Here is a 17,188-nt window from a genome sequence, read left to right as displayed (position 1 = left end):
CGTAACTTGAGCAAAGCTGCACTAGTATTTGGTCGTAGAACTAGGATTTGAGCACATTTTCATGGACACTGAAAATCTCACATTTTCTATCTACTCCAAAAAAGATGAGGAGAATCCAAGCCAGCTGAGTGTGCTGGAGACGGCCTAGATGGGGCCCAAATGTGGGACCCAAACAGGCTATGAACATTTGACACAGGTTGTTTATCTGGGTACCTACATAACAAGATAAACCAAATTAATGGCTTATTTAGAAAAAAAAATTTAAAATGACCACTCATTAAAAAGAAAATGACACTATTGAAATAAGTGTGGATTGACTTGTTCTAGGAAAAGAGACATGTTGCTGTGATCCCCTGGTTAAGAACCTCATGGCAGACCAACGGGTGCTTGGTGGACAGAAGTGGGCGATGGAGGATGATCATGGCGATGGCCCAGGGCCCCTGCCAGAAGCACAGGCGCTGAGGCCCGTGTGCATGTACACACACGCATGAAAAGCTAGTGAATGACGGGTGTGTCACACACTGAAACAACTTTTTTCAACTGCTGTGTTTCTTTGGAGTAAAGTCTTTAAACTCTCAAAAGACCAACAGCAACAGGTTTAGGCCTCATACTTCATTGACAAAAGGTTTCTACTGTAGGTTAGTCCTGGGATTACATACAGGAAACACACTTCACACGGCATCATCCTACTACGTCAAACCACGTGCAGCATTCTCCTTTAAAAGTCACGTTTTAGGCAGTGTCAGTATAGTAATATTAATACTACAATTCGCAGGGCCCTGTGCCACGTACTTTAGATGCATTACCTCATTTAATGCTTCTGGTAACTCTATGGGATAGGTCCTTTCATCCCCAATATACAGATGTCAAAGCTGAGAGTTACAGAGGCTGCCTAATGTGTCCATTACTGCAAAACGAATACACGCTAGAGCCAAAGCATGTGCTCAGGGTGCCTGATTCCACCACAGGACACTTTCCTCAAGTTAAAGAGCGGAACAACAATAGCAGAAAAAGGACCACTGGCCTTCTCCCACATAAAATGGGAAACTTCAAAAACTGAAAATAGGTGCTCACCTATTATACTCTGGCTTATGCCCTTTAAGGAAAAACATCAAACGTATTTTAATATAAAATCCAATGAGACAGCATGTCCAGTAAATGTCAAATAATTGCCATTATGTGTTACCCAGTTTTAAGCAGTCATAAAAATTAGTCAGAGTCACATGTCTTATTTCTTAAAAGCATCACCTATTTAGTGAAGGCCAAAAGTCCATCTGCTTTACTGGTTGGTAAAAGTTAGCATGACTTCCACTAAAAATGTGCAAAAACAAATGTCTTTGCACATGCAGGTTGTTGCAGAGAGCCTTGCCAGTCTGCATCCAGGAACTTACGTGAGATGGTATGTAGATATCATAAGAGTTTCCTGAATCAACATCAATAACATGGAAACCAGTGTGTGAACCAAAAATAACCTTTAATCTCTGACCTTCTTCTACTGTGAGATCAACAAGCAGTGGCTTATGCTGGAGATCTGCAAAAGACTTTAAAAACCATCCCATGAGTGTCCATGTCATTCAAAGAAGTTATCTTAACACATTTTTCCTTTAGCTATTTCCTGTGGAAGTTAATGTCTGATTTTCTTAAATTGAAAACTAGGAAATCTTTCTTTCCCTTTTAGGGCTATTCATATTCTGGCTCTCGGAGGAAGAGTCTAGAATCCATTCGTGCCCCTTTCTCTACCCTTTGTCCTCCAGGGCAGAGAAGTTGGTTTACAGACTTGCTGCCTGGATGCCGCTGTAATTTCCTGTCTATTTCAGGCCGTTTCCTCAAGAAGTCACCTCTCTGGCCCCTGTCCTTCCCAAGTGACAGCCAGGCCCATGCATGGCTCCTACCTTTCCAGAAACAGCCTGGGTGGGCAGCCGGGCCAGCCCTGTGCTAAGCCGGTTCAGGATTAACAGGCATGCTCTGGTTCCGACTGTCCTTCAGGGAGTGGGTGTGCACCACACTGGCACTTTCTCTAAACTTAATGTCGAGATCTGAGACTTGGATTTGGGTGACAGAGAAGGGTTGGAGTGGTACTCCTCAAGACGCATGGTTTATGCTGCCTGGCTGGGTTTAACTAGAAAGGTCAAAAGAGCTGCAGCTATGTTTATCCAGGTTCTGTGTGTTAGAATCTGGACCCTAAGCCCCAACTAGCTATCAAGCGTTCCTCTGTTTCCCTCTGCCATTATCTAATCTACATTCTATCTGCACTGGGCCTTGTAGTCTGGGGGAGAATCGTGAAACCACAGTGCGTTGGCTGTAATGCCATGACCCCTAACAGACCCTTCCCTCCTCATCTTTTGCTAACGTAATTCTCACATGTGGGAGGGTCTTGTCACACAGGAGGGCTTGATCTCTGCCGGCTCCAGCGTTTCCTGTTCAAGTCCTTGTCTTTGCTCTTTGCTCTTTCCAGGCCAAGCCTGGTTTGCTGAACACGGCATTTTGCACTCGATCGTGCACTTTGGCAAGTCAACTGACAGCAGGAAACTTTGGGACCGGAGTGGAAATGGGATCCTGATTGAAGAGCTTTTGCGAAGAGAGATTCTGGCAGGACAGCAGCACCACTTTAGCTGTCAGGAGTCACCCTTTAAGTGTTATTACTAACCCAGTGCACTCCAAAATTTCTCTCCATAAAGTGGGGCTAGGGAGGGGAGGCCTGTTTCCACTGATGAATCTACCTTCCTGAGCCCATCACAGATGCGCTCCTTGCATGAAGGGAGTAAGACAGAAGTGGGGGTGACAGCCCTGAAGAGGGGCTCATGATGTTCCCAAGGCAGCGTCTGCACTCACGTGGCATATGTGCCAAGAAAGAATACATAAAGGGTCAGAGAAAGATGACAGTCATAAGATGGAGAGAAAAAGTGAGGGCCAAGAAGCTATAAAGAGAGAGAGACGTAGGCAGAGGGGAAGAATGAACAGAAGATAAATTGACACTGGCTCTGGATTGACCGTGCAGCTCTGAAAACATCAGAGTGCCTGTCAGTCCTGGTCCTGCTGGCGTCTGGGAGTCAGCTTTCAAGAGCTGGAGTCAACAGGGCCAGCATATCCCCATCCTACTTCTGCTGAATCTCATGAGTGATCAAGCCAGCCACGGTGGGTGCAGACTTAGACAAGATGAAAAAGGAAAAAGCGATCAAAATGAAAGGATGCAGAGAACCTAGGCCATTTCCACATGTGCCGACTTTCAGTCTGCATTTCAGAGAAGTCCAATAGCAATTTGAATATATGAGCATCAAGTAAGTGTTAGGGACTTTACCTCAAAAGGCTTAAGAGGATTAAAAAATTAAGACACTCAGTTCAACCTCGAGATTCAGTGCTGCTGTTTGCTCTGCCTTTTTCAGAAGAAATATCAGAGAGTGCCTTAGTGAGGTGGCTAATATCATAATTAATGCTTTGCCCAGTAACCATTTCAACACTAAATGCCACTTAGAGATGGTGATGCACAGACCTGAAACGGAGGAGATGGTACCCAAATTTTAATTTGGCCAATTTAATAGCATTTACTCACACTTAGTCTTTACTTCTAGAATAACAGATAAGAGTTCCTACACTTTTAAGAGGTTTATTGTATACAGGAAAATTGGCACGAGGAAAATTGGTACGAGTCTATGTGCAAGACCGGCCACTACTAACTGGTGGGGACCTAAACTGAAGAAAACAAGCCCTTGTTAGGTGATCACATGTCTGCTTACCTTAAATGCCATGAACTTATGGTATGGTTTCGGAGCCCAGGCATATATCTCCACAGCATTCTTTAAGGCAATCACCAAGAATTTGATCCTTTCATATTTAACTGTAATGGAAAAATTATGAATTATAAGTGTACTAATTTATGTAAGTTTTTGTATTAATGAATGTGTAAACCACTATATAAATACATTTATATATAGTGGTTGACACTGAATCTATAATATATATTATAGTGCAAACTATGATACATATACATCACCCTAAATGAGGGTGATGCTCTGGTGGGGGATGTTCTCATAGCTACAGATTTAACTTCCTTTAGTGCACTTGGTCTGCAGGATACCGGGGACCTTTCGCTTCATATTGAAGGCTCTTCATCTAAAGATACAACTGGCTTAGGACTGCTTTTAACCACTAGATCTAGATGTGAATTATTCATTGTAAGGAGAATCTGTACAAATATCCTTCATGTGTCCTTGCCTGGCTTTTATGTTCCCCCACATATGAGTAGCTGAGAGCTGGTGTAGCAAGGTGGTAGAAAAATCAACAAATAGGGAGACACATAATGGCTGTTGTTTGCTTACTATTCAAATTTGACTTGCAGTTATTAGGAATTTAAAAGGGGCTGGCACCTTTAAAAGGAGACCCTAGAGAGATCCCTCTCCCTCGCTGACATGGAAGGTTGTAGCAAAAAGACAGCTGTCTCTGCACCAGGAAGTGTGCCCTCCCCAGACCCCGAGTCTGCTGGCACCCTGAACTTGGACTTCCCAGGCTCTAGGACTGGGAGAAATAGATGCCTGTTGTTTATGCCACCCAGTCGGTGGCATTCTGTTATAGCAGCTTGAATAGACTAAGACAGTACCCATGCCAGTCTTTATCTCCATAGAATGTTTGAACAAACCAAATATTCTGTGTCCTAACGAAATTACGCAGCCCAGGATAACTGACCAAATTCTTGCTCTCTGAGCTCTTTTTCTGTAGCACATCTCTCCTGTTTATATATTCTGTCCTTAATATACTTTCAATCACTTCCTCAGCAATTTATTTCTATATTTCTAACTGACATGCTAATAACGTTATTTAAAATTTTTTTCAGTTGTGGATATTATCTACTGACTTCGTAGTATGAGGAAGATCTAGTCTCTCATAACCATCTCCTCTCTCTAGTTCTCTCTCAAACATACATGTTTCTCCCTCCCCCACGCCTCCAGTATAGTTATATTTAAAATTTGTGGTTAAGTCAATACCCTGTGCTTAAATGATTACTGGTCACAGATGACCAGTAATCATTATATTTCCATTATACCATCATTATATTTCCTTTCTTGTTTTCTCAATTTTTTTTCACTTCCTTTTTTCTGTGTATCTATCTTTAAGCACAGGTCAACTTTCTGTTAGTGTTGTAAATGCCTTCATTACAGTCAAACATGGCAGGTAATCTATTAGTAACATTTTATTTTTCTTGGAGGTACGTCTTCTGGAACCCTCCATTGTCCTACCCTGCTTGGACTAATTTCTCTACACACACATGCGCGCACGCACACACACATCTATTGGATCTGTTTCTCTAGAGAACCCCAGCTAATACAGATAGGTTATAAAATACTAAACGAAATTTTTTTTTCTTCAGAATTTTTATAGCCTTGTTCCATTGTTTTCTAATCTTTCAGTGTTGCTATAACTCTCAGAACATCTAATTCTGGGTCTATTTCATGTACACTATTTATTTATTTATAATTTGGAAGCTTTAAGAACCTTCTCATTTCCTGGGTACTGAAATATCATGTTGCAATGCCCACTTGTGAGTCTGTTTTCATTCTCTATACCAGGCACTCAGCGAATCTTTTAATTTGAGATTTTGAGGTCTTAGTTCTAGAAACATATCTTATATTCTTTCCTTGTTACTTTCTTCTCCTTCCATTTCTTAATTTTTTCCCCCCTAAAACTCATGTAATTTAGATTTTGAACCACTTGGACTGAAACTTTTACTTTCTTAACTTCCCTCTCCTTTTTCTTTTGTTTAGGACATTTCTTATCTTTATCCTCCAGCCCTTCTATTACATTTTTTATTCCTGTCAATATATTTTAATTTCCAAGATTTTTTTCTTGGTCTCTGAATGACCTCCTCCAATCTTGTTCCATCTTTTTTTTTTTTAAGTAACTCCTTTTCTTCTTTTATGGAAATGGTATTTCTAATCCCTCTGGAGTTTTTATAGTTTCTTTTAAAATTTTTTACTCCACTCTTCATTATCCTTGTTTCCTCTAAAGTCCCTTCTTTGTGTTTAAGTTTCCTTCCTACTAGTGGATGTCACCACTGTCTGGTCTAAGTGGGCTTACCGACTGCTGGGCTTCACTTTAAGGTGGGTAGGTGCTTTTATCATGGAATTTCAAATATTAGTACCTGAACATCTTTTCTTTCTGGCCATTTAGCCTCTCCAAAGGCAATCTTACAATCTCCTGTTTAGGAGTATAAGCATGGCTGCCAACATTTTGGGAGCTAAACAGGGAAAGGAGGTGTGTGCGTGTGTGTGTGCGTGTGTATTAATGTGCCCTCATAAATGTATCCCCCACCACCAGACTGGCTGTGCCAACCTTTCATCTAGTGTTGCAGTCGGGGAGGGTGGCTGCCTGACTGGGTTCTGGAGGATTTGCTGTTCATCAGCTTTCTAACAATCTTCTCATTTTCAGTCCAACCCTCCACCTCAACCTCAGGTACACCTGGGGCCTTTCTGGGTTCTGTTCAGTGATTTGATTGACTTTGATGACTTTCCTGACTGCAGACTCAGAATTCAGTGTTTCCTGGTCAGTTAGGTCTGTTCCCAGTCATCTAGCCTTGTTCAGTTTTGCTGACATTTCTTGTTTGCTGGTTTCTCTTCTCCTGGTCCCTCTGTCCTTGTGGGCTTATGACACTTTTATTCCTTCACTGCCAGTTTCATGGGTCTTTGGGAAGGAGGAGTTCAAACTGGACTTCATTCTGGATGCACTCTTTGCACTTCATCAATCTGACTTTTTCAGAAATAATGCAAGTATATTTAAGGTTCTAGCAGTGTCTTAAACTGGTCACAAATGCATCATCAACGTCTGATGGAAAAACGCTGAGTGAAACTTAACTGAATAATTTGGTTTGAGTGAACAATTCTGTGTCTTGAGACTTACCAACTTTGTAATGAATACAGCCTTCCAAGTCCCCAACGGTGATCCAGCCTTGTTTCTTTTCTACTTCCGGGTCATTGTGTAGAATTCTGTTTCTTAACCATGAAAGATAGTAAACTCGTAGCTTATTCTTCTTTCCTGTTGAAATAATAGAGCTTTAATGTGAAGGCCCTGAGACAGCTTTTCCTCTCAATCCTCTCCCATCTCCATTTTATTTTATCAATTTATTTTTATTTACAGTTGTGTGTGTGTGTGTGTGTGTGTGTGTGTGTGTGTATACACAATAACCAGTGTCTCCAGCATCATCAATGTATTGTCTCTGCTAGGACATCTGATTAAAACAGGTCCAAGTGTTTTGGTCAAATAACCATTTTATAATTTGTCTTCATCTTCTGGTTTCTTACTTGAGCAAGCTCCTCTTACGATCTCCTCACAGTGCAAAAGGCAGTGTCTGCTGAATTCAGTAAAAGCAAATTCTGTAATGGAATGGTTGACCAGTGTTCCAGCGAAAATATTCTCGTTCTAATTACATGAAGGATCGTTGATACCTGGACATTTTAGCATACTTAAGTGTTAGCAATAGTTTAGTGGTTTGATTTTATCTAACAACAAAAAAAGGAATTTTATTAAGGAGATGAGAGAAACAAGGTCAACGAAGGCAATCTGGGCTCAGAAAATAAACCCTGGACACGTTTATGGTGCTGAGATCACTGAAAGGAGTACCAGACAAAAATAAGAAAGCAGAAAAAGATGTATACTTGGAAAAAAGCTTAAAAGTTTCCTTTGATAAATGATGGTACAGTGATCCTGGAGTAAAGAATTCTTAGTATGATAAGAAAAGATCTTAAACACACTGAGTTCACAAGGAGCAAAGTTAAATACACTATCTGAGATTGCCTGAGTACCAGATAAGGGTCGTCCCTTGGCGTGGCTTTTCCTATGTGATCAGAAGTTTAGGCCTGTGGGTTATACTTCACGGGTACTTATTTTCCTTTGATTTCTCGTAGGCATCAAAAAATATTTTATATCTTGCAGATGTGGTATATACCAGAAGAAAAGAATTCATTAAAGAATTGCACACTGGATTTGACAGGAAAGTGCATTTACAACTTAAATTAAGAGAACCACTGTGCAGTTATTGCTGTTTTTTTGTAACCGAAAGCCTTGCACAGGCATCGACCCTAAGAGGGTGGACAGGAGGGCCCATGCTTCTTCCTCTCTGTGCCAGAGCAGATCCGAGGGCAGTGGAGAGCCTTGGCTCCTATTTTTATTTTCTTCTTTCCCTACCTGTGTGCCTCCTGACAACAGGAAACGGTTCCACTTTTGAGAATGGGGATGTGTCACTAAAAACATAATGAAGCCTGAACATGAATATCATGTCCACTTTTGGTAGGTGGCTGGCAGATGTATGGTTTTAAATTTGATTTGGTGGTATAGCAATCAAGAAAGCAATTAGCCAGAATAAAGGACTACAGTGAATTAAACTCAAATGATAACACAAGAAGAATTTACTTGGTTGACAAACAGACTCACAGATACAGAAAACAAACTTATGGTTACCAAAGGGGAAATTGAGGGTTGGGGATAAATTAGGAATTTGGGATTAGCAGATACAAACTACTATATATAAAATAGATAAACAACAAAGTCCTACTGTATAGCACAGGGAACTATATTCAATAGCTTGTAATAACCTATAATGAAAAAGAATATATAGAGAGCTGAATCAATCACTGTGCTGTACACCAGAAACTAACACAACTTTGTAAATCAACTATACTTCAATAATCAAAAAAAGAGATGATGGTTCGCTCTTGGATGGGTTTCTGCACCACACACACACACACACACACACAAAGATGAAACTCTGAGCATTCAGTGGAAAGGTAAAAGAAACGGGGAATTGTAGGGTTGTGAATGAAAAATGTTGCTGGCCCAATAAGTAAACAAAGGATGCTGTGGCCATCAAGTCATCAGCTACTGCTGCTGCCCCCAACGGTGAGCAGTCTGGATGAAGACAAGCAGGCTCCCTGGCCTCTGCAGCCGCCCTCAACAGTGTCCCCTGAGGGGACTCAGGATGGGAAAGAACAGGATACTGGCCCTAGACAGCTGGGTGCACATCAAAGGAACAATTTCAAAGAGCCAGACTTTTGCACCTTTCCATACATAGAAAAGCAATAAATTCCTTAACCTGAGACATCTGGTTTTCTTTAATTGACAGTAATCTTTTGATGTTGCAACTATCTGATCTTTGTGGCAAAATTCCTATAGTCCTGGCTCCTCCCCTGCCTCATTGGAGTAGTCTCTTACAGCAATCTAAGCGGCCTCCCGGGCTCGAGTCCTTAGAAAGTCTGCTCAATAAAACATAACTCTCAACTTTCAGGCTGTGTATATTTTTTCAGGCAATGGTGTCATATGAAGATATTTTCTCAAAATAGAGTACAGCTGAAGAGGTAAATTTTACTCAAGGTTCAAGCCAGGAGCAGCCCTATGTTTCTCTCTGTGAAACAATGGCTGGTTCTCAAACTTGGCTGCACGGGGGAAGCCCAGGAGCGATGAACGCTTCTGGGACCTGGGCCACACTCCCAGAGATCCAACCCGCTGGTCAGGGTGCATCCTGGGTTTCCCCATCTCCTCAGGTGGCTCTAACGTGTGGTGATACAGTCGGGTTCATACTGGATGGGATGGAAGGGGAAAAGGCGGGTGTTATTTACTAAACTCTTTCAAACACCATCCAAAAGAAAAAACTTTCAATGAAAATAGACTCCTTCAGGTTACATTTTCAATTCGTCAGTAGTTAAGGCCTTCACTTTCCCCTTTATCTTTTTTATAAGCACTTTTTGGGAACCAGAAAGCTGCAGAGTGTAGCAGTAATGATTCCTACATTCAAATCTCCCTGCAGACTCCATCACCCGATGGGCTAGCTGCACTTGCTAAAATGTCAGTGAGACATTAAAGCTAGAGCAGTTCTTAGAAGGAAAGAGACCAGGGAAATTTCTGCTTACAAAATGTCTCACTCCCAGAAGCCTACATTCCCCCCACCTTATTTCATTTATTTTTTAAATTTGCATTCTCTTTTATTGAAGAATAGTCAGTTCATAATGCTGTGTCAATTTCTGGTGTACAGCATAGTGATTCAGTCATACACATACATACATGTATTTCTTTTAAGATTCGTTTTCTTTATAGGTAGATATTGAATATAGTTCCCTGTGCTGTACAGTAGAAACTTGCTGTTCATCTATTTTATATTTAGTCATTAGGTGGGAAGGAATGAATTGGGAGTTCGAGATTTGCAGATACTACATTTTTACAGTCTCCATCTGAGAGGAGATGGCAATGAGTGGAGTGCAGACCCCTGCAAAAGACCCCTGCTGAGTCTGAGCCCCAGCAGAGGGTAAAGGCCCATTAGTACACAGTCACTGTGGTCTGCCTCTGATTTAGATCTCCTGCAGAGGTGAGCGACTTCCCTTTGAAAGAAAGCCAGAATCTCTAGAGTTACAAACTGTGGGTGATGTCACTCTGGCTGCTTGGCCACAAGTCATCGTGCCATGTGTTAGCTGGGAAGGGCGGAGCTTCCTGGTCCTTCAGAAGGGAGGTGATTGCCTTCCCACCCCGACCCAGGGGGCTCCGTCATCCTAGCCCCATACCTGATATTGTCACGAGAACATTCAGTCCCTCTAGCACATCCATCTGCTGAAATCGCCTCCGGTTGATCAGATTATAAACTTTGCCTTGCCCACTTCGGTCCAAAAGCATCAGGCCATTTTCGGTTCCCACTAGGAGGTTTACACCTGCAAATTTAAAAAGCACCCCAAGACGGACTCTTACGGGCTTTACTCTTCTGCATCTGGGGTCCCTGTAAAACCTAAGAAACTGTGCCCTGTAAATATAAACTAATAGACAAGTAGGTACTTCAGTAGGGAGTGTAGAAGGAGAGGCTGGGAGACAGTAATTAAATCACTGTCCCTCTGGTAATGAAATTAGTTTTCTTTTATAAAGTGGTAGCAGCGTTCATTACATGTAGCCATTTACTACCTAGAATAGAGTTCTTCTCAAGAGGAGCCTTAGGCACAGCTGTGATGCTGGCGCAATCTGCCTGTGTTCCTTTCCTGTAATCCCCATCCTCCTTGGCTCTCCCCATAAATCCCATCTCGAGGTTCAGCCTTTCCCGATTCATGCAGTGATGTCTATCCTATTCACCTCTGACATATAATAGAGGGCCCCATTCCGTATCCTACTGGCAGAAAATCCCTTCCACTTCTCACACCAAAGCTTAATTTACATCTCACACCCAAGGTTCTGCTCTTTGTTAGGGAGATGATAAGCCAATTCAAGTGAAGGTATTAATAACCCGAGAGTCATAGAAGTATTGACTGTAAGGGACTTCTCAGGCACTAACTCTAGTCCAGCCCATCTCTCGCGTAGTAATTCCTATTACAAAAACTCGGGTAACTAAGTGGCCTGAATGGCTACAATCCTGAAAATTCACCCCTAGGCAAATGAACACCCCCCACGCCCAACAAGCACACAGACCTGCACACCCGTGGGGCCATCTACGGTGCAATGGCCTATATTCACGAACAGGTAACTTTTTCAACTTCTCTTGCTTATTGCACATCTATCTTCTAAGTAAAATTAATGCCTGCTCCTTCCACCACATGTTCATGTGTCTTTCAACCACATGTTCATTGAAACCACATGTGTCAACCACATGTTCAACCACATCTCCCATGAGATGGTTTCTAGGCTTATGCTCGCCCCTGCTAACATCTCAAATGCTTTTGCCCTTATATGATTGTGGTGCCCCAAACCAGGCCTACAATTCTGGATGGGTACAGATGGGCTGTGTCTTTCCTTGATCAGTATGTGATGTTTATGATAACACAGACCAGGATTTTGATAGAATCTCATCACACCTATACTGAGTCTGAGGTCAGTTAAAGCCTGCAGATCTTCTTCACAAGAACTGCAGGTTGATGTTTTGAACTAAAAGAGAAGGCCCATCATTTGCTGTCCTTTAAGTTTTACCTTGCTACTATCACTGGCATGGCTTTTGGCAATTCACTAAAATATTCCAGGCTGTTTTTTCAGCTGGGACATGGAGGTGACACCATTATTCCCCTTGCGGAGTGTTGTGTGGATCCCAGGGACAGAATGTGGGCACATCGCCCAGTGCTGGGCACACGGTGGATGTGTGTTACGTGGTAGCTAGTTCCGTTGTTGGCTTGAGCCCATAACTGTTATGTGACAAGGTCATTCTGCATCTCATTTTGTTATCCCGGGTACAAGGGGTCAGTTCTTTCTACATGTAAAATTGCTCTTGATCTCTCCTGAGGCTACGACAGTCCCAAGTCGGGGCTCTGACACCCACGATTCCATCAGCACTCTTCTGAAGGTAAGATCCACATGCTTTCATGTTTGAGGGTCACTTCACTAATGAGTGGTAAAAAGCACCAACTTACCCCACAGGGCCGCACAAAGTATTTCAGAGTTGAATCGCTTCTTGTATTTTCTGATTTCTGGTGTGTCGCTATGAGGCCGAATGTTGGTTGGGTTTACGTTTACCACTGAAATCTTTCTTGCTTCATTGAGTTTGGCCTGTTCTTGCCTAAGAAGTTCGCTAGTAAACAGAGCTTTGAGAAAAAGAATCAGAGAAGTCAGTGGCATCTTAAAATATAACCAGTGGAGATACGGAGAAGGGACTTTAAAACATTATGATTTCTCCTTGTTTAGTGTTGCATTATAGTAAAAGCAAGGAAACTTGAAATTATAAATATATTATACTTTTTTAGTAGAATAAAGTATAAGCCATTCAGAAAAGCAGTATTTTATCCATTAGTAAAACAGGCTTATAGACGCTACCTGGGTAGTTTAGGGAATTAATATTTATCACATAAAATTCAATAGACCATCCCCATCCCTTGTAATATATGCATGAAAAGATTTACTTTTTGAAATCCCATATTATCAATTGACAAATGGCCTAAGATGAGTCTGATGATTAGTGAGTTGCAGAATTCTAGAAAGCAAGACTCCTCTAAAATAGCCAGACCTTCGCAGTGGGACGCACACACCGAGAACTCAACACAACTCAACACGCGTTTATTAACTATCTACTGCGTGCACAGCATTGTACCCAGGAATTGCTTTTGAGAAATATGTGATGAGTTTGGAGATCTCTGAGGAACAGCTTTTCCTAGGGCCCCTGGATACCTCTGGGTTCCTACCAGAATCAAAATAAAAGAGACGAAAAAAATAGAAATTGTTTGAGGAATCCTATAAAACTAATAATAATAATAATAATAATAATAATAATAATAATAATAATAATAATAATAATAATAATAATAATAGTAAGTCTTCCCTTTAAGACAGGGCCTAAGCAGTTAGTGGCTTAACTACTGAACTAATGATACAGTTTCATCGTATTACCGGGACAGCCAAGCTGCTCCCATAGCAGCGGGGCCTTCCAGCTTACCCGCAGCTGATGATTCCTCGTCTTCCTCATCTTCATCAGTGGGAGACGTCTGGTACACTCTGGGGTCCACAAAGGGGGTGAAGGAGGCTTTGGTGCTGCTCCCCATGCCATACTAATCAATAAGCAAGAAGATTAAGAAAAGCAGCCAGATAAATACCGCAGCAGCAAACAATGCTAACGATACTTTGAGCTTTAAAACGATCAGAGACTCTAAACCCCAAGTCAAAGCGTGTGTCTTTCTCCAGGTTCTTCTGGCAAGGTTTCTCACCAACCACTGTGTCTTTGCAGGGCTTCATTAAGCATCAGACTGCAGGAGCTGCAGTGAGCAAATTACATGGTGGGCCATATGTGGCACCTTAATATCTGGTAAGATGGCTGTGGTGACAGAGCCTCTCTCTCCCCTGAAGTAAAGGCAATCTCATGTTGACCAAATGGTTTTAAGAAAAGTGGACACAACTGCCAATAAACTCAGTAAGCATGCCTACACAGCAGTGCTTCATCCTGAACACACGATCAACCAAAGGCTTCCTCCTGAGGCCTCCGGGTCCTTCCACACTGGCCTGGTGAAGCAGGTGGATTGGTGTTGTCTCAAGAAGCCTCAAAATCTGTAATTTAGGAACAATTTCATCCAGAGATTGGAAGTGTTTCCTTCCTGTAACAGTCTCCTTAAAAGGACACTTAGACTTCTAGGCCCTGTTTGGGAGCTTCATGAAGACCCTAGGCTTGCGGGCAATGTAACTCGAGGGCTTACTTAGAAAGTAATCCCAAGGGCTTGGACAGCACCATTAAGACACGAAGTCACAACTAAAGTGAACAGAAAACTACCAGGGCTTCATGTCACGATATGCCCTATTTGAGTTTTCCCAAAGGAGCTTCAGTAACCTTCTGCCGACTTTGTCTGTCATCTCCATTCCTTCCCCTATACCCCAGTCCTTTTAATATCACAGACAGTTCCGCACTCAACATAAGAAGCATCTTTTTTTTGGGGACGGGGGTGTCTTTAAGTTTTTAGTTTTAATTTTTTAAGGTTTTTATTAAAAATAAAACCAATATCCCAAGACCCCTAAACACGTAAGGAGAAAACTACAAAGGTCCAATTTGATTTAATTCCAGATTTCCCCTTCTACATATGAAACCAAAACCATTTCATCCTCCACAAGGTAGGATGTTCCCAAACACAGCACTTTCACGTACATTCTCTCCTTTGATCTTTAGAAGTCGGTGAAGGAGGTGCGGCAAGTGCTAACGCTCTCACTTAGAGCCGGCGAGGCAACAGAATTTTAAACAGGGTCTGACCGCACCTTGGTACCCACGGAGGTGGTCAGACAGAAGAAAACCCTGCCCACAATGCACGAAGCTGTAATAGGATGCTCTGTGTTCTTTTCTTTCAGGCAAACAAAGCTCATCTGTTCTATAACTTTAGAATCCAAAGGGTACATCATAAAAATTCAGTCTGTGGACAACATTAAAAACAGCAGTGTTTTATAATACATGCTTTATAAATACATGGAGGGCCTAAGTGTGATTCACAGGACTATTCATGAAACATGACCAAGCACCATGAACTCATCTGACCAGTCAAGCTCGGTCAATGACACCTATGAGCACTGCCTAACAGATTGTGTTTATTTGGGCATTTCTTCCCGGACTCTTTCCTATGCAAGAAAGAGAATACTCCATTTCTCCCCTTCTAGTATGGTCTGAAGTTTAGGGAGATGAGCATTTTGAGAACATATCTATTTATTTTTATTTTTCATAAACAAATCATTTCAACCTCATTTCATCTGAAGTCAAACTTAATTTGACTAAATTAATGTAAATGGGAACTTCAACTATTGGCCTTGGAATCTCTGTAGGCTGAAGTTTCCATCACGGGCCTGGGAGACAGGAGGTCCCAGTTCTGGTCCCAGCTCTGTCACAATAAGCTATGTGCCTTGGGCAAGGCACTTAACCTCTCTGAACCTCAGCAGTCTCACCTGTAAAAACAGGTATCGGTCCAGATGGTGCCTGAGAACTCATCACGGCTCTGCTTCCAGGATACCCTCCATCTGAGTATATGCATATGTATGTATATAATAGAACCCAACCAAACACTTTTCTGGGAGTTTAGCAGAGCCTCATTCTCGAAAAAATCAGGGTTTCAGACCCCCTGAGGGAGAGCAAAGCCGCTGTGGCTGTTACGCAGCACCTACTTCAGTCCCGGAGTCCATCTCCTGGGCGTGGGTGGAGACGCGCCCCAGGCCCTCAGTTGGGGTCCCAGCAGGAGAATGGCTCTGCTGCACCAGGTCCGGCAGGTTGATGTGGCCGGCGAAGCCATTGCTGTCACTGTGGCCAGATCGCTTCTTCTCTCCAGACGTCTGAGGGGGCACAACACAGGGCTGGCCGTTAGAGAGGGAGGGCAGGGACCACAGAGTGATGTCACCCCTCGCACAGCACAGGCGCAGTGGCCTCCAAATCATCCCGCTGGGGTGTGGGAAGATACTCAAATTTCTATTTTATCTAAGAAAATAAGAAAAAAGTTATGCTTTGCCGGTGTTTAGTATGTGGATTGACCCTGGGGCCTGATGCTCCTGCATGAGGGGCGTCAGGGGTCACACAGGATGTGGGGGCTCCCTGTGGGAAGACAGGATTGCTGAAGGTGGAGGGGCCGAGGGGGGCCCATACCTGAAGCTCCTCTCCTGCAGTGTTTGTGTGCGTGTGCGCATGCACACCAGATCATTTCACCAGGTTACAATGACACAAACATGACCTGAAACAGTGCTGAGAAGCAGTGGGATGAGATAACACAAATAATCTATGCGTACTGCACGCCAAGAAAACGCAGAGATGATCCCAGCTCACAGGGCTCCTTGCAGTCACGAGGTCAAAACAATGATTAACTAATCACATCTGATGGGAGTTATAAAGCATTGAAATAATCTAAAGATTATTTGAAAATACGGATTTACATCCATTATCATTAATGTGGAATCTCTTAGTAAGCAACTATGGTGCCTTGTGCTAGGAGCTGGTAAAAAAAATGAAGTCATCATGACCAGCACAGCACCTGAAATGTTGTTTATAGCATCCCTTTTGAATGTCATTTAAAGGTATTTTATATTATGTTAATGCAGTAGGACAAATGCATGATTTGTAAATAAATGAAAACACTGTGTATTATGTAGCATTCCCTGAAATTCTTACTGATAGCATTGCATGACTTAACAAGTTGGAAATCACTGCCCTGGGGAGCAAAGCCTCCTCCCAAAAATTCTAGGGGAGAAATACAGAATTAAGAGAAAATACTAAGGAAGAAAGAGAAAGAGAGAGAGAGAGAGAGAAGAAAGAAAGAAAGAAAAGAAAAGAAAAGAAAGAAAGGAAAGGAAGAAAGGGATAAAGAGAGAAAGCGAGAAAGAGAGAGAAAGAAAGAAAGATGAAAGAAAGAAAAGAAAGGAAAGGAAAGGAAGAAAGAAAGAGAGAAAGAAAGAAAGAGAAAGAAAGAAAGAAAGAAAGAAAGAAAGAAAGAAAGAAAGAAAGAAAGAAAGAAGGAAAGAAAGAAGGAAAGAAAGAAAGAAGGAAAGAAAGAAAGAAAGAAAGAAAGAAAGAAAGAAAGAAAGAAAGAAAGAAAGAAAGAAAGGAAGAAAGGAAGAAAGGAAGAAAGGAAGAAAGGAAGAAAGAAAGAAAGAAAGAAAGAAAGAAAGAAAGAAAGAAAGAAAGAAAGAAAGAAAAGTCCTGCTCCCAAAAAGCCAGAGCCCGCACTGTAGTCCTGGCTAGAACTGCACTTTCTGGTTTAACATTCACGTGACTGGCTCACTGAGGTTTCTTGCAGCAGACCTGATTAAG

The 17,188-nt window shown here is 42.1% G+C and overlaps 1 protein-coding gene across 7 annotated transcripts in view; it reads right to left on the bottom strand.

The window, feature by feature from the left end:
* Positions 1–17,188, bottom strand: part of TNIK (TRAF2 and NCK interacting kinase) — a 361,554-nt gene that overhangs the window by 8,707 nt on the left and 335,659 nt on the right. For 4 of the 7 annotated variants that reach the window (XM_010947772.3, XM_074367887.1, XM_074367888.1 and 1 more), the window contains 7 exons: positions 15,559–15,723; positions 13,367–13,478; positions 12,351–12,521; positions 10,536–10,679; positions 6,889–7,023; positions 3,735–3,835; positions 1,392–1,541 (listed from right to left, as the gene is read on the bottom strand). In XM_010947772.3, coding sequence (XP_010946074.2) covers positions 1,392–1,541; positions 3,735–3,835; positions 6,889–7,023; positions 10,536–10,679; positions 12,351–12,521; positions 13,367–13,478; positions 15,559–15,723 — 978 coding nt within the window. Of the gene's footprint in view, positions 1–1,391; positions 1,542–3,734; positions 3,836–6,888; positions 7,024–10,535; positions 10,680–12,350; positions 12,522–13,024; positions 13,112–13,366; positions 13,479–15,558; positions 15,724–17,188 lie in introns of all 7 variants that reach the window. The other 3 variants (XM_074367889.1, XM_074367884.1, XM_074367886.1) reach the window with 1 other exon arrangement.

The sequence above is a fragment of the Camelus bactrianus genome, chromosome 1, assembly GCF_048773025.1.
Source record: "Camelus bactrianus isolate YW-2024 breed Bactrian camel chromosome 1, ASM4877302v1, whole genome shotgun sequence".
Taxonomy (NCBI): Eukaryota; Metazoa; Chordata; class Mammalia; order Artiodactyla; family Camelidae; genus Camelus; species Camelus bactrianus.
Note: the sequence above shows the minus strand (reverse complement) of the source record. Positions and strands in the feature narration are given on the sequence as shown.